The sequence below is a fragment of the Sturnus vulgaris genome, chromosome 19, assembly GCF_052056855.1.
Source record: "Sturnus vulgaris isolate bStuVul1 chromosome 19, bStuVul1.hap1, whole genome shotgun sequence".
In the NCBI taxonomy this organism is placed as follows: Eukaryota; Metazoa; Chordata; class Aves; order Passeriformes; family Sturnidae; genus Sturnus; species Sturnus vulgaris.
This window is the reverse complement of record NC_142261.1, coordinates 1,766,542-1,787,076: the sequence shown is the minus strand read 5'-3', so window position 1 is coordinate 1,787,076 and position 20,535 is coordinate 1,766,542. Positions and strand designations below refer to the sequence as shown.

Below are 20,535 nucleotides of genomic sequence, written 5' to 3'. Positions count from 1 at the left end.
AAAGTCAGATGGACAAAGGTTTCCAGACCCCATGAGTATCCAGGTCACACACAGTGCAACAAGTCCTCTGTCTGTGTCTCATCCTTGCCAGATGCTCCAGCACTGGCCCCTTTGGTTTTCCCAAGCTCCTGGCTGGAAGTGGGCAAGGCAGGTGTGGTAGACAACTACAGAACAATAATTTTCCCTAAATATTCCTGGGCTTTGGGATTCCTTCCCATGGAAGTGTGACCCAAGACCACCCACCCCCAGGTCACCCAACACATCATTTCAGAAATCTGCAACACTTTAATCAAACCCTACTTAAGGCCATTTCATGATTGCACATATTCCTCCTGAAAAGCACAAATATCTTCATTAGCACACAAGGACAGGGTCAAGCTTCTCCCTTGCCGTGGTCAGGCAGTGTTATCAGAGCCCTGACAGCCTCCCAGTGCCCATGGCCATGGCCAGAAGAGCTGATCCTGGATGGCTGAGCAGGCAGCAGGGACAACTGCCAGGAGCTGAGTGACAGCTCAGATGTACCACCAAGCTTTTGCCAAGGCTCATCTCACACAGTCACCTACAGCCAGCAGAGATTAAATAACAGGGCTGTGAGTTGGAATCGCTGTGGAGCACAAGGTCATGGCACAGAAATGGGGCTTTAAAAGTCACCACTACTCTCCAACACATGCAAAGGCTGGAGCAACCCCAGGCAGGCTCCAGGTACTGTGGGAAGAGACATCACTGAAGTGACAGCACCCAGAAATGATTTGCAGTGCAGTCCAGTTACATCAAGTGGCAATAAAACTGTGAGTGGCTCCAGGACAGCGTGCCCCATTTGGTGAGATGAACAGTGGCTTTTAAAAAGATCACTAAATCCCATCACTGCTACCTATACAAACCTCATTTATTTTAAAGGCTCCCATTAAAGTGCCTTTTATCCCTAGCAATAGGCAGTTTTAAATTGCAAATAACTTCTCAGATCAGTCAGCAACCATCTTCATTCCACCGGAGAGAAGGGCCGTGGCTCAGGCTGGCCCTTGGGGACAAGGGAACTTTGTGCTGAGGTCTCTGGATGAGCAGGAATGCTGAGCAGCAGGACAATCCCACAGCTGTGCAGGGTCTCCACTGAGCTGTCCAGAGGGCTTCACCTTCCAGAGAGCTCTGGGGATGTGAGGCAGGTGTCACCTGCAGCATGGCTGTGTCCCAGAGGGAAGTTTGTCCCAGTGGGAATTGTGTCCCCGGGGAAGGAGGCGTGTCAGGGCAGGCAGCTCAGGCTTCAGCATCGTCCTGGCTCGGGGTGTCGGTGTCGTGCAGCAGTGGTGTGGTCTCGGAGGAGGAGGAGGGAGCTTTGCTCTGCCTGGCAGGGGCACTGGGGCTCTTCTCGGCGTCACTTCTCTGCAGGGGAGGGACAGAGGTCACAGCCTGGCCACACCCAGCATCCCCACCCAGGGCATCCCCACCCCAAACCTCTTCCAGCCCTCAAGGACTCTTTTCTTAAATTGAAGATTTTTGTATCTCCTTTTTGTACCCCTATCAAAACGAGGTTATTTCATTATTTCCTTCCTGCCCACCAGCCCCTGTAACACCACCTGAAAAACACACTGAGGAGCTGCTGCAGGAGCCAGGGGACACTCAGTGCTGCACAGCATCGAGATGGAAGGCAGAGGGACAGTGCTGGGGGACAGAAGGGCTCAGAGACCCCCAGGCAGCACTCACTGTCGGCACCATGGCAGGTGCAGCCTTGGGGAAGGGTGGGAGGGTGGCAGCTGGTGCCTTGTGGCACCAATACAGCTCCTCCTCACCTGAACACTCACACCTACAAAACAGGTTCACCACCCTGAGAGCTGAGCAGGAGCCAGATACACCTTCAAACAGACCACATGGGCCCTGACCCTAATTAGTGCAAGAACCTCAGGAGGAAGCAGCAGGTGACAGGAGTGGGTCCCTTCCTGCTGCTGGGGACAGAGACACCAATCTGCCCCTGACCCAGAGCCTTCTGCTTGCTGGGGATGTGGACTGGGGTGCTGTGAGGCTTGTTTAACCCTTTGACCATTGCCCATTGCTGCTCCAGTGTGGGCACCAGTGATACCACCAGGAACACCTGGAGACTCTTTGGGCATGGTGGTATTTGGATCTTGGAGGAATTTTCAACCTTAATGAGTCTAAAAGTGTCTACAGACCTCAGGAGATACAGTCAGGGCAAAAAAGATGGTTGACATTCAAGGGTCACCTCCTCCAAGTTCAAGAATAGTACACCCTAACAAGCATCCCAAGCCAGGAAAAAAGTGCCAGCAGGGCAACATGGATGAACCAGGAGCTCCAAACACAAATGCAGAAAGGAGACAAATGGAAAGTGGGAGCAGGGACAGGGAACCTGGCAAGAACATGGGGAAACTCTCCCAGCATGCAAGGATGAAGACAGGAAAGCCAAAACCCAACTGGAACTGAATCCAACGATGTCAAAGACAATAAAGGCTTCTCTAAGTACCCAGGTGACAAAAGAAAGGAGGGAGCAGTGAGGGTCTGGGGCTGAATGAGCCAGGGGACCCCAGAAACCAGGGGAAAGTCTGGAGCAAGGAAGATGCACCCTTGGTGGAAGAGGATGAGGTCAGAGAATATTTAAGGAACCAAGACATGCACAGATTCATGGACCAAGAGGGGATGAGTGGGCTCATGTCACAGCAAGGCCATTCCCTGTTGTCTTTGACCAGTCCTGGCCCAAAGACTGGAGGAAAGCAAATGACACCTCTAACTGGAAAAAGATCAAGAAGGAAGAGCTCGGGAGCTAGAGACCAGTCAGTCTCCTTTCATCCTTGAGAAAGTGATGGAGCAACTAATTCTAGAAACCATTTCTAGGCACATGAAGGACAAATTACCAAGTGTAGGTTGGGCTTCCTCAAGGGGAAACTGTGCTTGACCATCTGTGATGAAATGACTGGCTTGGCAGATCAGGGGAGAACAGTGGACACTGACTACCTGGACTCCAGGCTTTGGACACCATCTCCACAAAAACCTGACAGGGAAGCTGATGAAGCAGGGATGGGATGAGCAGGCAGTGAGGCAGACTGAAAACTGGCTGGACAGCAGGCCCAGAGAGTTGAGTTGGAGGCCAGTAACCATCAGTGTACACCAGGGGTCAATACTGGGTCCAGGCCTGTTTAACATCTTTATTAACGATCTGCAAAAACTGGGGGAGTGGCTGGAACACCAGAGGGACCTCAGCAGGCTGAGAAAGGGACTGGAAGGACCCTCATGAGGTTTAACAAGAGGATGTACAAGGTCCTTGGCTCGGGATGAACAACCCCCACACACTAAAGGTCACCCAGCTCTGCAGCAGCTGGGCAGAAAAGGACCTGAGGGTGCTGGGGACAGCGAGCTGAAGGTGAGCCAGCAGCGTGGCAGGGCAGCAAAGGCAGCCAGCTGAGTCCTGGGCTGCACTGGGAGTGCTGGCAGCAGGTCCTGGAGTGATCCTTGCCCTCTGCTCATCACTGGAGAGGCCATGCATGGAGTACTGGGTTCAGTTCTGGCCTTCCCAGGACAAGAGAGATGGAGCTACTGGGAAGAGTCCAGCAAAGGAGCACTAAAGGGATTTTGGGACTGGGCTGTCTCGTGTGTGAGCAGAGGCTGAGAGAACTGGGAGTGTTCAGCCTGGAGAAGAGAAGGCTCAGGGGGATCTTACCACTGAAAACAACTTTCTGAAGGGAGGGTGTAAGTACAGAGCCAGGCTCCTCTTGGTGGTGCCCAGGGACAGGACGAGAGCAAAGGGGCACTTAAACACAGGGGGTTTCATCTGGACATTAGGAAATACTTTTTTGTTCCTTTTTCATTTTTTTTTTTTTTTTTTTTGTGTGAAAACTGTAAAAACGGGAACAAGTTGCCCTGGGGAATCTCCATTCCTGAAGACATTAAGAGACATCTGGACATGGTGCTGAGCTAGGTGACTCTGCTTGAGCAGAGGGATTGGGATAGATGACCTCCAGAGGCCCCTTCAACCTCAACGACTCAGTGATTTTGTGCTCCTGTAATACAAACCCAGATATTTTATACATCAGAAATCCCCTCCTGAAAGCCTCTCTGTTGAGGCTCCCTGCATGCAGGGGAGGGGTGATCCCCACCAGTGGACTGACCTCTGTTACCCCACAAGTCCTTACATTCAAAAAAAAAAAAAACTTACCTCTGGAACTCAAACACTCAGAGATGGGGGAAAAAACAGGCAAGAAAAGTATTTCCTCACACCAATCCTGCTTTTCCCCTGATCCCTGCTGACATTATTAGGGCTGCAGATCAGGTACACCAGGAGAAACAATAAGAGCACGTGCTTGCAACCTGGTTAAGTGCCAGTATTAAGACATCTAAATTGCCCCAAATAAAGCCATGAGACAACACCATTCTGTCAAAGCCTGCCAGGAGGGCACGGCTGGGAGATTGTGGACAGCAAAACGTTTCATTTGATTGGTTTTAAGTGAGGTTTAATCAAACGAGGATGAGAGAAAAGCGTGTTACCTTGACTGGGTACCCACCTACAGCTTGGCTTCCCGTAACACCGTCCCCATAACCGGAGGCAGCTTTTTGGCAGAGATGACCTGGTTTGCCTTATTACTGTCTGAGCTCTTTTTATTGCTACTCCAAAATAAAGAGCATTTTTCCTAGAAGACAATCAGTCTCGTTTATGGTGCACTCGGACAGGAATTTTACGAGGGTTCCAATTTTCGGAGGAGATTTGGAAAAAAAATCACTGTTTAACTAGAATCTAGTTATTAATGAAGATTTCGAAATTTAGATTAAACTAAGTCCTATTTAAGATTTTTTTTTTCAGTGTCAAGCCAGTTTCAAAATGGTCTGTTTGCCTTTTCAAAGTGTCACCACACAGGCTTTAGGCCACAATGGCTACAACATCTTGGGGCTATTTTAAATCTGTAAAGATAATGCATTATTTTAGAGCTGCGAGTCCAACAGATGCATTTCAAACTGGCTCCACGATAAACTAGACTAAGATTTAAGTGTTTCACAGCACCTCATCTGCACTGGCTTCAGAGCACACTGCTCCCTCCAGAAGCCAGAGGCTCACAAGACACCCGAGGGAGGAGCTGGGTTCAGGAGACCTTCACGCTGGCAGACACGTGAAGGTGAGGACAATGTCCCCTTCTGCTCAGTGTCCTCTCTGGCATCGCCTGTGACTTCAGGAGGCAGAACTGTGCACGATTAAGCAATCAGGGCTAGATCAGCAACACTTCAATCAAATGAGGAACACACCTTGGCTGCAAATCGCTGTCTTCCAGTTTACAACCTCTTATCTACTCATTAGGTGGAGACATTCATGTGTGGTTGTACAGGTTTCTTAGAGATTTGTAAGGTCATTCAGGTTTTTTAATCACTTTCCAGGTAGTCAGGCACTTCCTGCCATTGATTTTCAGTTCTAACACTTCATAACTCTTTTGGCTGAGCACAGAAATACAGCTGGCTTAAGCCTGGGTTTGGGATATTTCACAAGCAGATATTCAGTTGGCTTGAATGAGTTTTAAATCCAGCTTTTTTTTTTTCCCCTGACCCTTTCTAGCACGGTTAAATCTCTTTGATACCAGGAATTAAGACTTGCACAAAGCAGGGTGAGGAAATGCCAGCTCAGGGCTGCATAAGGTGTTAGGAAGAGCTGCCCAGCCCTTTTTCAGAGCCCCTGGGGCCACATAGCTGAGTGCAGCCTGTCTGCCAGCAACCACTCACATGTGCTCGAAGGGAGCAGCTCACCCCAGGACCATCCTGGGAGCACAGCAAGGGTTTGGTGGTGAGCTCTGGGCTCCATGCTGGGCCCTAGCATCACTCCCACCCTGCAGGGGAGTGCGTGGAGGAACAAGGGGATTTGGGATCATGTGTTTAAGTCACTTAAGTAATTGTAGACTTGATTAAAATCCAATTACGTGATGCTCCGAGAACCCTGGCGCTGTTTAAGTTGGGTTTGCATCGGTGTTTCAGGAAGGGCAGGAAGCAGCTGAGCAAAGGCAGCCCCTCACACAGGCTTCCCCTCAGTCTGCTCTCATCCCAAACACTGCCTTTCATCCCCACAAGCAGCCTCTTCACCTCTGCAGCTTTAGAGCCAGCCTAAGCCACCTGCAAAGCTCAATCAGCTTCCTTTGATACAGGGTTAGAGTAGTAAGTTAAATCTCTACTGCCAGAACTAAAGCTTGTAGAGAGCTCAGTGTTACCAGATCACTGTGGAGCCAGAGCCACACATCTCCACTGAGTGTTTTGGCTGTTTTATATTCAGTCCTGCCAGCTCAGCTCAGCCTCACCCCACTGCCTGCCCCACAGCTGCCAGCTCCCAGCAGGCTTCAAAGGTCTTCACTTCTCAGTAGGCTCAGAGGGTTTCACTTTCAGAGCTCTTTGGAACAGTTTCCACCGAAATCAACAGTGTTTCAAGGAGATACAGAATCTGTGCTGGGCTGAGAAGCAGCCACAGTGGCTGTGCCCCCTCTACACGAGCACAGCAACTGCATTTCACTGAACAGGCTGTGTTCAGATAGCTCCATCCTCTGGAGAAAGCCCTGTTCTGACTGGAAAAATGCTGGAACCCTGCAGAGATGCAGATCTGAGCAATGGCACAGACCAGCTGCTGCCTTCTATGGAGGCTGGGTTGATGAACTAGGATTGTTTCTTCATTAGCTGGGTGAGCTGAGAAATACCTCCTCCTCCAGGAAGCCACTTTCATCACTGCTGTGCACCAAAAATGCCAGAAATGCTTCATGTTACCTATTTGCAGCCCAATTTCAAGATGGCTAAGGAAGTCCTGCTGCTATCTGTTGGCACCTGGCACCATTAGGAGATTGTTGGTGGCATCAGCCAATGTTTCCTCAGACATGTTAGATTGTCAGCCCAAACGACATCGTCTGATTGAGTCTGATTTGACTGGCAGCACTTCCCATCAGGCATCTGCAGATCCTTACCTTACTCATTGCCATGAGCACAGCTGCAGAGATAATGAGTGGGACACTCAGCCCAAGGAAGATGTACTGCAGGTATTCCAGCACCGACGGCAGCAGCACCAGGTTGGTGTAAAACTGGTTTAGGACTGAGCCTTCGATGGATCCACTCTGCTCAAAAAAGCACAGTTGTCAGTGGCATTTCCCTCCCACCCAGGGCTCTGACAGACCAGCTGAATGATTCCTTTTCCCACCACCTCCCAGCATAAATTGGGGAATTTATGCAAGGTTCAGTCAGGCTAAAAGCTTTTACTAAATAGCAGGAGTCAGCTGGACATGCACCCACAGCTGGAGGCTGCACTCCCTGGCCCACATGAGGACAGGGATGCTGGCAGCTCTGCCCAGGGCCCTACTTAACCCCACATCTAGGGCAGAGCCAGAGATTTACCAAGTATAGTGCAGGGTTTGTTCAGCTCAGAGGGATTAATGGCATAGCCAAGTATTGAAAAGCCTTCTGTTGGTGCTTAATTAGTCTGGCTGGCTTAAAGCTTTATCCAAAGTGGAGTTTCCCCAGCACTGGGTGATGGGGAAGCAGGAGAAGCTGTGCAGAATGAGGCTGAGGAAGGCAGCTCACCTCTGCAAACCACAGCAGCGGCAGGACCACTGGCTTAATCTTCCCTGTTTGACTGGGGGGAAGAAAATTTAAAAAGAAACATAGGCTTAGGTTTATGGTTGATCAGGTCACAATTAGCACTCTAATTCTTCCTAAGGGGACAGGTCTGACAGACTGACAGTGGCCAGGAAACCATAAGGAGGTGGCAATCCCTGCTGCTCCAGTGAGCTGCTCCCACCTTGGGGAACCAGGTGCTTTTCATGCAAGAGCAGAGCTTATTCTTCCACGGGGACTTAACTGCCCAAGGACAGCAGTAAAATCCAGCCAGGGTGCCATCCCAAACCTGGGAGATGAAACCCAGTGAACCAGAGTGCTAAAAGTTCATGTCTCAGCCACCTGGATGGCACCATGGGGGCTGTCTGCAGGTGTTTGCCCCTCAGCCCAAGCAGCAAGAGCACACTGCCACTCTTGTTGGTATTTAACATCTGGCACCACACAGTTTGGTTAGAGAGAGCTGTGAGCTCTCACAGAGCTGGAAGTGTCTTTTGGACACAGGCTTCACTGTCTACCCCACAGGCAGAGAGGGTTTTGCCCCTCCACGTTGCAGGTAACTCCTGAGAGGCAGCACAGTTTCGTGAACAGCTCCTGCCTCCCCAGGAGGAACAGTCCCTCCCTCAGCTGCCTGGACAGGGACAGGGACGCTGAGCTGAGCAGACAGGCAGCCACTCTCTGCACTGCTACTGGATGGAACTTGTGGCCTCTGGAACGGCTGATGTTACAGCAGGAGCCAGCTGAATCCAGGAAAACTGGTCATGGTAAAGCTGCTTCATCTTTGGGGAGAGTAAACTCTGCAGCAAGCTCAGCAGGGAAGGCTGATGGACATTTCTAGGAGGTGACCACTTACATTATACCAGACACCTGCTTTATGTACAGGTTCAGCTGGAGCTTGATGGAGCAATTCATGGGGATGCCTGTCATCTGTAGAGGAAGAGAACAGACAGTTCATCAGTAACTCCCAAGTGACTTCTTGGGACCAACAGACCCTGTCCAGCAACATTCCCAGACCACGAAAAGATCACACTTCAAAGCTGGTCTTGTTGACACCCATTAAGACATTGGTTTCTCCTGACTCTGCAGTTTTGCAACACATTTTTACAAGCACAGAATTTTTGTTGGACTGTCCCTGTTTGCAGTCAGCAGCCTGCAGCTAGATAAAAATATAGTTAACTGTACTGTTATCAGTAGATGTTTGATACTGTAATAAACTTAATTAGATTTTCATAACTGCGATAAGAAAAGCAGTCAGAAGCCAATGTGTAGATAAGACACACAATTTACCTTACCTCATGAGATAAATAGGTTTTTTGCTTGAGCAAACATCACTGAACATTTAGAAAAAGTGACCACGCACAACACAGGCTGTGGGTGGAAAATCCCAAAGTCCTTTTCCCATCAGCAGCTGGGACAATGATAGCTCAGGACACCCCAAATCTGCAGTGGTGACCTCACCCTCACGCTGTAGGTACGTGAGGGGTGTAACACAGCAGCAACACACTGTAAAAGCAGTCAGTTCCAGATGGGCAGGTTGAGAGAAAGGAAGAAGCCAGCCCAAAACTGGAGGTGCCAGCTTGAGCCACGCTGTGGTGTTCAGACTTTGCCAGGCAGTTCTCATGGCAATGTGTATTTGCAGATTTGGGGCATAGCTGGGCTGCTGCCAGATACACCTCCTGGTGTTATAGGCCTGAGTCAGTGGAAAGAACTGCACTGTGCTTATCAAAACAATTATGTTTATAATTAGTTCTGCAATTCTCTAGAAGCCAGGCTAATTATTCAATTAGTTTATGGCTTTGACATTTTTATCTGCACATGCCCTCGCCAGTCTTTGCACTATGGAACCTGCTCGAATCAGTACCACGAGAGCAGAGTGCTGCCACCACGCAGCTGATGGCAGGGTCCCCCCCATCCTGGGCTGGTCCCTGGGGTGAGGGGAAGTCCCTGGTGGGCTCACTCACAGGGTGCACATCGAGGAAAAGCCCGTGCTGGTCCTTGCTGGGGTGCAGGCCCTCGACTGCATCCACCAGGGATGGGTCAGCGTTGTAGAAGTGAGGGTGGGAAATGAACATCGGTGCATCTGCATGGGATTAAAGACATCTTAAGCTCCTCCACGCCCAGCTAAGAGCTTTTTAAACCCTTGCAGTACTTGTTCTGAGCAGGCTTTTATATTTTCTCCCAGCCAGCAATCTCCTTCCCTTCCCTCCCTGCAGGTTGTTCCATTGATCTGGGAGGGTTAATGACTCTCTCCCACCAGCATGCAGCCACAATGCTGTGGCAATTCCCTGCTCCCAGACACGAGTTAGGACACCCAGTCTGGACTGTCAGACACACACTCAACGTCCAAAGTTAACATTTAATTTGGCACTTGTGTGGGCTGCCTCTTCCTTGCTCCCACCACATCCTTGGGCATTCCCACAAATGCCAGCCTCTCATAGGGCTGGGCACTGAAGGAACTTTAGGCACAAGGGTTTTCCCTCTTTCCCTCATTGCTGAGAGGCCTGTGGGAGTGCAAACAGAGCCCATTAATCCTTTTCAGCATCCCAGCAGGCACTAGAACTGCTTTTTCCAGACAGCCAAGCTTGTATTGCATCTCAAATCTAACATTGGTCCATTAAGGAGAGCCAGGGGTGAAAAGGACTTACTGAGCCTACAGCTGCTGACGTTCTGGATGCCAGACTGCAGGCAGGGGCAGAAGCCCTCGTTGGGTGGATAGTCTGTGCCGTTGGCAAAGAGGGTTTTCGGTGCCACAAAGCGATAGGTGGGCACACCCTTGAACTTCCCAGACTGCTCGTACACCAGTGTCATGGATCTGGAAGAGTTTCAATGGAGAGGGATCAGGATTAGCCAACAGGTTCCCAGCCCAGAAATGGGTTCTTATCTTGGCTGGATAAGATGCAGTTGCAATGTAACTTAGACTTTGAGATCAAGATAAACCCTCAGAGCAGTGCTTTGGGGAATGGGGAATGAATATTTAAGCCTTTTGCTTTCCATCTTTCAAGCATTTCTAAAGGGTTGGTCAGGACTAGCTAGGGAGAGAAACCACAGGCTTATAAGTCTCTTTGCTCTATCCAGGTGAGATTTGTTTAAAGGCATGTAGTAATCCCCAGGGCTGCTCTCCAAGAGATAATACCCACTTTATGCAAGCCTTGGCTCTGAGGTGCTCCATTACAGTGCATAGACACTGCATAAATCTCTTTCACAGGCCAACTCCAGCAGTAGACTGCCAGGGCAGTGGAAAATTTCCTTACGTTACACAGCAAGAATTTTTTTCTTGCTACTAGAGGCTATTGATGTGCTGCAACGTTGCTGGGCAGGTTTGATGCAAGTTTCCAGGACAAAAATTTGCTCCCTTCACACTTGAGTGAGGCTTGGAGGGATCAGAGAATCACAGAATGGGTAAGTGGGTCACAGTGGGCTGCCAGGACATGCTCACTCCTACAGAGGCCTTCTGATGCTGGGGGCAAGGATGGGGCATTCAGGGCATGTTCACACATGTGCCTCCTGGCCCTGCTCACCCTCCAGCAAGGAGGCAGAGGTTGCTGTAGCACCTGAGCAGGATGAAACCTTGGTAGCTGCCTCTCAGCATCAGCTGCACTTCATGTGCACAGAGCATAGGAGATGGGCCCTGCCTGCTCTTAGCCTGCCAAATGTTTGTGACTCTGTGTGGACAGAGGCAGAGGTTTGGGGAGCTGAGCCACTTCCCCACAGCTCCGTGTGGCAGGAACCTCCTGTGCCAACAAGAAACCGAGCTTGGTTTCCTCCACTTCACTGGAAGCCTTGCCTGGAAGCATGCTCTGTTCCAGAGGTTTCTGTAGTTCTACAGAACGTGTTTGTGTTTAAACTTTGGTAAACTTCCCTGTAAATTCCTGGCTCCAGGTGATTCTGGTGTTTGCTGATGTCCCTTGTGTAGAGGAATCCCTGTGCTATTGCTCAGCTCAGCTGTCTGTTTGCTCACTGAAGGGGTCATTGTTCTCTATTCAACATGAGCACTTGCTTGTTTTTGCAGCACTATCTACAAAGCTGGAATTATCATTATCTTCCCCAAGCTAGGGACAGGGGTTTTGTGCCTGCTTCCCCTCCTTCCAGCCTCAGACACAGGCTGGCTCTGTGGGGTACTTTAACCTGTGTGATCAGCTAAGGTCAGGGTGTCTTATACAAGCAGAAGGAAGGGGAAAAAAAACCAACCTAGAACAAAACAAAACAAAAAAAATAACCACCAAGAAAGAGCCTGGAAATGGTGGCACTTATTTCCCCCCTGACATAATTTCTCCAAGGGTTGTTTAGTCAGCTGAGCTCTGCAGTTCCAGTTGCATTTCCCTCTGACAACCCTTACTTCTCCTAACTGCCCCCATCTTATCTACATTAGATAACCAACATCTGGTTATTTTGTACTGATTAAACATGGGCAAGCAGGACATCTCCAGCGATCTGGGAGGTATTTATGGACACCACAAGATGCTGATAATGAGACAGCTAAGCTCAGAGATAATGCTAACCCAAACTTCAGCGGAAGTTTAACTAGAGAAACAAATCCTGAGCCCTCTGTGTGTGCAGGATGGGAGCAGCATGTCCTGCCACCTGCATGGGGACAGGCTGGCAGCTGTGGCCTCACCTGCAGGCATCAGGGCTGTAGAACTCCAGCGAGGTTGGGGACATGAAGGGTGGCCACATCTCCCCTGCTGTCCCATTGATCATGTTGCACTGGCTGCTCCGCCAGTAGTTCACCTGTGGGACAGGTGGAGAGAGAAGAACTCAGAAGGATGAGATTGCTGGAGTCAGCTTTCACCCCTGCATGCCATGTCCACCACCCCACACTGCTTCCACAGCAGCATCAAAGATCTTTCCCATCTTTTCCAATCCTCCACGGTTCTGTGAGCCAAGCATCCACCCAATTAATGCATAAGATCCACCCGGCCCCAAAGGTTGGTCTCTACATTCAGCTGATTTCAGTTAAGAGCAGAATTCCACAAGGGAAGAGTAAAGCATCCTTTAAGGAAAGTATTTAACACTTTTAACACAGGCCACAGGAACCCAAGGCTTCAACCATTAGAGCAACCAGCTCCAACAGCACTGCAAGGGAGTGCAAGTGAAACCCATGAGGAGATGAATTTAATGCTTCCTGAAAAGCCTCTTGACACATGGCTGCCTCCTGGAAACTTGCTGGAACAAAAGTTGCAACACTTGAAGTCCTGTAGAAACTTATTTTCAAACCTGACCCACACACAGCAGCACCCAGAGCTTTCAGCTTTGCCTGATTTAAAGCAGGGTTTCCCCATTATTCAAGGTTTGCTGCCAGACACTCACCTTCTTCAGCCCATTCCACGAATCCACCATGTGAACTTGACTGATGTTCTTCATGCCTGTGTTTACTGTGAACAGTCCTGAATCTGAGTTGTTAAACTGCAGAGAGAAGGAGTCATTGTTTGATTTACTGCACACAGCAAGGCTGCAACACTTTACTGACTCTGGGTGCCTCATCAGCTCTAGGGCTGCCTCACACAGCATCAGCTACTCAGCTTCCACTTAGCTGAGTGTCTGAGCTATCCCCAAGATCAATATTGCTGTGGTTTTAGCATTCCCAACTTTACTTACATCGATGAATAATCCAAACTTGCCCTTGAAAGGGATCAGGCCAGGAACAATCATATTTATGGCATCTATAAGGGGGTCCTCGTACCCCCACATGATCTCTCCCACTGTCCGGTTCATGAATGCCTCCTGCTTCAGGCTAGCCAGGGCTCCACTCAGCAAAATCTTCAAAAAATTTGGCAGTTTTTCCATCATCACAGCTGCTCCCTGAGAAAGAAAACAAATCCCTGTGATGACAGCCCTGTCCTTACCAAAGATGAAGCATTTTTGGTGCTAACCAAAATCGTTCTGCTGTTCCCATCTATAGCCCCAGAGCAATCCTCTGGACAGACTGAGGTTCTTCATTCATTCCCAGTTGGGGAATAAAGCAGCTGAGGGCTCACAGGCTCAATTTCCCCACAGGATGCTCAGATGAGGATGCAGACTGAAGACCAGCTGCTCTGCACACTCTGATTTTGGAACGGTAGCAGCCTAACAAACAATTAACACCCACAAAGCAGAAAATTGCATTATATAAGCTTAACCACCTTATTGCTTGATCAGCCTTAAGCCCTACAAGAAATATCACCACCCTCCCCTCAAGCTCAGAAGGTGGAACCCATCCAGGCAACAAGCACTTACCATCATCATAATATTTGGCACAACAATGTACTCATCTTCCGTGCCATTGGACAAGTGTGGCTGGAAGAAAAGGTTCCGGTACTCCAGGTAAGAAACGGTATCATTGTCATGGAATGTGATATTTGTTTTATACCTGTACTCCCTGCAAAAGAGAGGGGAGATCATGGCAACCATCCTTGGCAGAGTCCCTGCAGCCTATGGAGCAAAAATGGGCTGCACAAGCCTGGGCTTGCTGCTGGGGGAGACCAAACGCCAGCGAGGAGCCACAGGGCAGCTGGGGAGGCAGTGTGGGAACAGATGAACAGAGCTAAACCTCCCACCCAACCAGGGCTGGGTCTGGCAGGAGGACAGGGCAGCCCAGGCATCCCTGACAGGTTGGATTCTTGCAGACACAGAGCGTCTCTTCCCAACTCAATACCCAAGAAATCTAAAACGAAAACATAAATCTCCTCTGTTGCTTCACCTACAATCGTTGGAAAGCCCAGCCACATCAGGGAGGGGCCCAGATAGGCAAAGTCACAGCAGCCCACACACCAAAACAGCCTGCAAACAGGAGAGGAACAGCCAAGATGCCACATGTTCCACCAGTGAGCCCACACTGATTTGCTCCCAAGCTCCCTAATGGCTCATGGGTTCAGGGCAGCCTAACCCTCCACAGGGCATCGTGGCCCCTCTGCTCCTCAGGGCTTCATCCACGTCCTGCACACTGCCCAGGGCTGCTGGGCTCCAGCCCAGGCCACAGGGGCAGCCCCAGCCTCATGGAGTGCTCTGCAGCAGTGTGAGGCTGTCCCCAACATCACAAACCTGTCACTGCTCCTGGACGAACTGAAGCTCAACTCACCAGCAAAAACAAAGTCCTTCACTGTGGAGCCTCTGTTTTACAGCCCACATTAGGGAAGGGCACTAATCTTGCTCAGCAGGAACACAAGGACACTAATAAGCTTTGCCCCTTTGTTTATTCTTATTTACAGTGAGTGAAGCTTTTCCCCAAGCCAAGACAGCAACATACAGAACCCACACGGGGGGAAACAAGGGCACATCCATCCTGGAGGCCTCCCCTGCACACCACTGCTCCAGCAGCTTTGGATTAGCCAGTAATCTTCCCACATGAGCTTGCTTAGGCTGCTGACTCAACCTCACCACGTTACTGTAGGCTCTAATATATCGAAGATCACAGTTTATGGGGAATTTCACACTCTCAACTCGACATCAGTCACCACTTCCCCTTTCAGGTGCTGAGAAGCACCTGGGCTTCAGCCACCATCCTGAGCCATGGCAAACAGACCCAGCCCTGCTGTGTGTGGGTCTGAGCCAGTGTTAGTGCTCCATGCTTGTTCTCCATGCTGGTTCCCATGACCAGAGCACTCATGTTAGGCACATCCTGGCTCTCATGTTAAATAAGGCCTTAGGCTGACTCATGATGTTTGATATCAAGGCAACTCCAGCTCAAGAGCTGGGCTCTTGAATGCACAATGAAGATAAAAGAGCACTCAGAAGACAGGGTCACCCACTACCACACCAACACCCCTCATACCCATGTTTGGGCCATATCAGCCCAGATCTGCCTGCCCAACAGGCCCCAGAAAAAAGATTTTGCCCCATGGGAGCACCCACCAACCTTACTGCCTCAGCGACCAGAGCTCCTACGTGTGCCTTTAGCAAGATCAGAGCAATTAGAGCAGATTTGGGTCACTTTAAAATCCAGTGCCCCTGGGCTCTCACCAAGCCTGCTGATGCCATGTCCTCCTGGCAGAGGAGCCAGCCAGCAGCCTGGCAGGCAGCACAGAGCTCAGGCTCATGCCAAGCTGGACCACAAGTGGTACCTGACCTGTACACGTAGGGCCCACGCTGGCTCAGCACTGGCTTGGCTCCCTGCAGGACCTGCTTGGGGTTCAGCACTTCGAAGAAATGCACTGTCAAGTAGAAAGGAACAGGGATGTCTTTCCACATTCGGAAGGAGATGCTGCTGGGGTCGATCCTGACGTTCTGTAAGGAGAAAAGAAATAAAAAGGCACAACTTTTGGGCTCTGTGGCTGCAGATGAACACATCCACCCTCAGCTCAACGTGAGGCACAGCTGAAGGTGGCAGTTAGAACAGAAGCTCTCCAGAGACCCAGGTGTGTGTTCAGTGGCAGACTGAAACCCAGCTACATCTACAGTGAGAACTCCTCTGTGTGCAGAAGCATCAGGTTTATGCCACAGGATGTCTGCTGGTTTATTTATCCAGGCTTAACTTTTCTAATCCTACCCACAGGGCTTCTGAGTGTTTTTGATGTGCTGGAGACTTGGCTCTGAATTATTCACTACTCTGCATGTTTTACTTGTCTGGCAGAAAAAAACTCTGTCCCAAAGGCCTTTGCTCATGGGGTTGGCAGCTCCACACAGCTAAAAGGAAGCCAGGAGAGGTGGCACAGCTATCCTCATAACTGTTTGGGTACCAGCAGGCAGAGCCCACTAGATTCCCAAAAAGAAGATGGAGAACTGGGATGGCAACCCAGTTGTGTCCCAAGAGCACAGCCCAGGACACCTCTGCCTCCTCTCAGCTGCCAACCTGCATTGACTCACTGACTGACAAGCTGATCATGAGGCAGGTCAAAGGCAAGGCACAATCGTGTTCCCATATCACTATCCTGAGTGCTGGGAAATGCCTGCAGGAGCCAAAAGACAACTTAAGCCCTCCTCAGCTCAGGATCTGGCACATCTGCCTCCTCTCCCTCCCTGCCTCCGGGGCACCACAGCAGGAGCAAAAGCTTGTTCCTTCTTGAACACTTGCTTTGAATGTGTTCCACCATAATCCTTTCTTCTGGAAGCACAAATCCTTGTCCTTGCTTAAATAACCCAGCCAGCTTATGGAAGTAGAGTTGATCCACCAGCAGGAGGGGGGACGTGGGCTTTGTGCTGCTCAATCTGACTGGACACATATCTGCTGACACAGGGAGTTGAGGTGCCAGAGGTTTCCCCATAACATCTCATCTTTGTTGAGACATTTCATGGCAAGGCTGAGCTGCCTGTGAGCAGCAGGTCCCTGCAAGCCGCTCATCCAAGCCCTACCCCTGGGAAGGCATCTCCCCAATGCTGTGTAACCCATCTAACCCAGAAAACTCTTCCCACCACCACTTCCATGCCAACCACGCTGCTCTGATTTTGCCAGCCTCGAGGATTTCACGGCAAAGAAGCAGTAATAGGACATATTTTTATTTAGTCTGCTTTACAACCCTGCTTCTCAAGTGTCAAATTGATTACAATCAAGAACATCTCCTTTCCTTTAATTGTTTGTTCTGTTTTGACCACTTGTTGCATATGGATTTATTTTTATAAGTCCCCAGTCAGATGGAGCTACATCCCAGCTCCCTGCTGCCTTTCCCAGCTCCCTCCTACCTGGGCACAGCAGCTCAAGGTACTCTATAGGCGCTGCTAAGATCCCCACAACAGTTTAGCCTTAAAATTAAGCCACTTTTAGGTCAAAACAAACATGGTCCTATGTCTGAAATAAAAACAGACTATTTGCCAACTAGATGGGTTGCAAAGGGTCACTGGGATGTTTGACCCCTCCTGACCAGGCTGATCTTTGTTCCCCGGGAACTGAAAGGAACTGGTTACAGCCCATGGGCTCCAGATGGAGCCAGCAGAGCAGCAGCTCCACCACAGCACCCAAATCCTGCTTCTCCAGGAGGGAGGCACCCTGCTCAGCACAACTGAGACAGGAGGTTTCCCCTGCAGACTGGGAGGAGCAGTTAAGCCGGCTGTCAGCCACATTCTCTCAGCAGCCTCCTCCTCACCCTGCTCCACCAGCCAGGACCAAGCTGCTCCCAGGACAGCATCAAAGGTCCCAAGTGGAGCAGCCATGGGTGGCACAGGGATGAGCTGATGCACCTCACTGTGTGCAAGCTCATACCTCAGGCAGGTCTGTGGCATTCCAGATGTTTCCAGAAAAGCAATAATCCCCAGGTTTTACAGGGCAAACCCCACAGGCAGCCCAGTGCAAGACAGGGCAGGAGACAGGCGCCAAGTTCCCTGCAGACTTCACCTAGAGAGATCCTTAAAACAATCACCTCTCTGTGCCTAAGAGCTTTTCCATCAGGATACACCATCCTGACAGAGCTCAGGAAGCCAGGTGGGCAAAGCAGCCTTTACCAGCCCAACTCCAGCCCTCCAAGCTCCTCTTACCCACACTACTCTGGAGACCAACCCAGGAGTTTCAGTAAGGGCCTGAGTGTTTCTACTCACCCTTCATCATTCAGTTATTAGGCTAAAAATGAAATGGAAAAAATATGAGCTCAGAGCAATTTTGCGTCATGTTGAAGATAGGGAGACCAAGGTCTTGAGGAGAAACAAGGGTTGGATCTTTTCCTCATCTTCTGTTCTCATTACAAATTACTAGTACTTAGCTAATTAGGTTGAAAGAATCAGGATTAGCTAAAAAGAGGACAGAAAGGTTTTTGCACAAAAAATGTCATTTCTGTTCTGCAGGGGCCATTCAGCCTTTTATTTGCAGGGACCAGTTCCTGACGTCCTGAAACTGCACAAAGATTTTCTACTCTTTAATCTACAGGACAGTCTGGCTCTGCCCAGCCAGCAGCATTTCTAAGGGGTATGTTTAAGTAGGTCATTTTCGGCAGAGACTTTGCGCCACATACAATGCCAGCTATTGGCTATTAGGTGTTTGTTCACCTCTTTCATCAGAAGTAAATTTTCAGGGGCTGACCTGGGTAGGTGGAAGCTTGGACAAAGGCCAAGACAGGGAGTACATCTGCCCTGGACGGGGAGAAAAAGGTTTGGCTAAATGTGGGGATGACTTCTACATTACAGCAGGATAACTGGTGTGCAGCAGCAGCAGGGACAGGAGTGCTGGTCATAAAACTGTGCAGCAGGTACTGAACAGACCAACAACTCCATCCACAGCCCCACATTTTGGCAACAAACCCTCTCCAGCCTCAGGACCTCTCCTGTGGATAAAACAGCTCTTCAGAGAAGCGACTCCTCAGGCTTTCAGTCTAGGAGAGAGATGATCTGGAGGTTGCTCCATGCACAAGGTTTCTCTGGAGTGCTCCTGCACATCACCCTGTCTCCAGCAGGGAAAGCATCTCACCAGAGCACGTGTGAGCCCGGACAGTGTGCTCGACTGTTTATGAAAGGAAAAACTGGGGCTGCATGTGGATGCAGGAGGGAAGGGAGGAAGTGTTGGTGCTCAGGGTGATGCTCAGCCAAGCCCTGCATCCCCAGCGATGCAAAGAGCGCTCGTTATCCAGGGGTGTCGGAGCTGCGCACTCGGGGTAAATTCGCTGTCGCCAAGGGTGGATTTGCCCAGAGTAAGAGCCTGAGGCTGCTCGGAGCCGCAGCGGAGACACTGCCACCAACAGCGCTCGGCTTTGCGGATCGCCCCGCACAAAGCAAATGTGCCCGCACCGCACCGAGCCCCGCATCGCTCCGGCCACCGCACCGCACCGAGCCCCGCACCGCACCGAGCCCCGCACCGCACCGAGCCCCGCACCGCACCGAGCCCCGCACCGCAGCGCTCCGGCCACCGCACCGCACCGGCCACCGCACCGCACCGGCCACCGCACACGGGCTCCAGCGCACCCCGCTCGGCCCCTGCACCGAGCCCGCACCGCCTGCATCCCATCGCATCCCATCCCGCACTGCCCCCCATCCCTGTCCGAGCCCCCCGCGCCCCCTCAGCCCCGCTGACCTTGATGACCTGCTGCCTGATGATGACGGGCCCCAGCAGCAGCAGGCAGCCCCCCAGGACCGCGCAGGCCACCCCGGCCACCCCCAACCCCACGGACAGCCTGCACCGGGCCACGGCCATGGCGGGGCGGAGCCGGGAGCGAACCGGGACCGGTACCGGGAGTGGGTCCCGCCGACGCCGCCGCTTTATGGCCCCGCGGCCCGGCCCGGCCCGGCCCGGCCCGGCCGAGGGGGCGTGGCCGTGGCGGAGTGGGCGTGGCTGGCAGAAGAGGCCACGCCCCCAGCCCCGCCCTCCCGCGGCGCGCCGGGAAAGGGAAGCGGAGCGCGGTCGGTGTAAACGCGTGTGTGCACACGGAAAAACGGGCAAATTGGTCAAATATGTATAGAAAGGAAGTGTATAGATAGATTAAATATCTATGCGGTCGTAGAATAGAATGGGTTTGCGTTGGAGGGGATCTTAAAGATCATCTCGCTCCACCCTCTGCAAGGACACTTTTCACTATCCTGAGTTGCTCCAAGTCCTGTCCACCCTGGCCTTGGGCACTTCCAAGGATGGGGCAGCCACAGCTTCTCTGGGATGTCTGTTCCTGTGCCTCATCATCCTCACAGTAAAGATTTTTTCCTAATATCTAATCCAAACCTAGTTTTTTTCAGTTTCCTTCTTGTTCTGTCACTACATGCTGGACAAAAAATACATGAATGTGTTTGTATTCATGTATATATATGTGTATATGTCTCGCCTGAGGAGTAAACATCCATCACCCATTAACCTGCCTCTGTTTTTCCATTTAACCCAACTCTGCTTTTTCCAAGGAACTGGGTCTTTTGTACATCTGAACGTGGTCCTGAATAAAAGCCTTGTTGAGACTCATCCCCAGGTGCATCTAGAAGGCAGCAGAAAATAAAGAGTCCACTTTGTGACAGCCTGTTTTAAATCAGTCATGTGCAACATCCCGCTGCCCCAGCTGAGCTAACATATCTGGAATCTGGAGTGCTTCCACCTGCCACACGCTGTCCTGCATGATGAGAGGAGACACAGTCTGGTGGCTGCCACCAGGCACAAAGGCCCCCACC

General features: G+C 50.9%; 1 protein-coding gene across 2 annotated transcripts; it reads right to left on the bottom strand.

Moving 5' to 3' along the window:
* Positions 1-265: 265 nt before the first annotated feature.
* Positions 266-19,698, bottom strand: SCARB1 (scavenger receptor class B member 1). 2 transcript variants are annotated; one of them, XM_014887573.2, is made up of 12 exons: positions 19,463-19,698; positions 15,602-15,759; positions 13,774-13,915; positions 13,156-13,359; positions 12,868-12,963; positions 12,176-12,288; positions 10,206-10,372; positions 9,522-9,640; positions 8,414-8,487; positions 7,531-7,582; positions 6,921-7,067; positions 266-1,377 (listed from the first exon to the last, which is right to left on the bottom strand). In XM_014887573.2, exons 1-12 carry the CDS (start codon positions 19,580-19,582, stop codon positions 1,252-1,254), a joined length of 1,518 nt encoding a protein of 505 aa, XP_014743059.1. In that variant the 5' UTR covers positions 19,583-19,698; the 3' UTR covers positions 266-1,251. The 2 variants fall into 2 exon arrangements, with proteins under 2 accessions (XP_014743059.1, XP_088032249.1); XM_088176123.1 differs by lacking the exon at positions 266-1,377 and adding an exon at positions 4,384-4,628.
* Positions 19,699-20,535: the final 837 nt, after the last annotated feature.

What these genes read in the sequence shown, in the direction of transcription:
- SCARB1 (XM_014887573.2), bottom strand. Translation starts at nt 19,582, where the DNA reads ATGGCCGTGGCCCGGTGCAGGCTGTCCGTGGGGTTGGGGGTGGCCGGG. An exon ending in CGTGGAATGGGCTGAAGAAG is followed by an intron (nt 12,289 to 12,867) that starts GTGAGTGTCTGG and finishes CCTGTCCCACAG; the next exon opens with GTGAACTACTGGCGGAGCAG. An exon ending in CGTCAGCAGCTGTAGGCTCA is followed by an intron (nt 9,641 to 10,205) that starts GTAAGTCCTTTT and finishes AATCCCATGCAG; the next exon opens with ATGCACCGATGTTCATTTCC.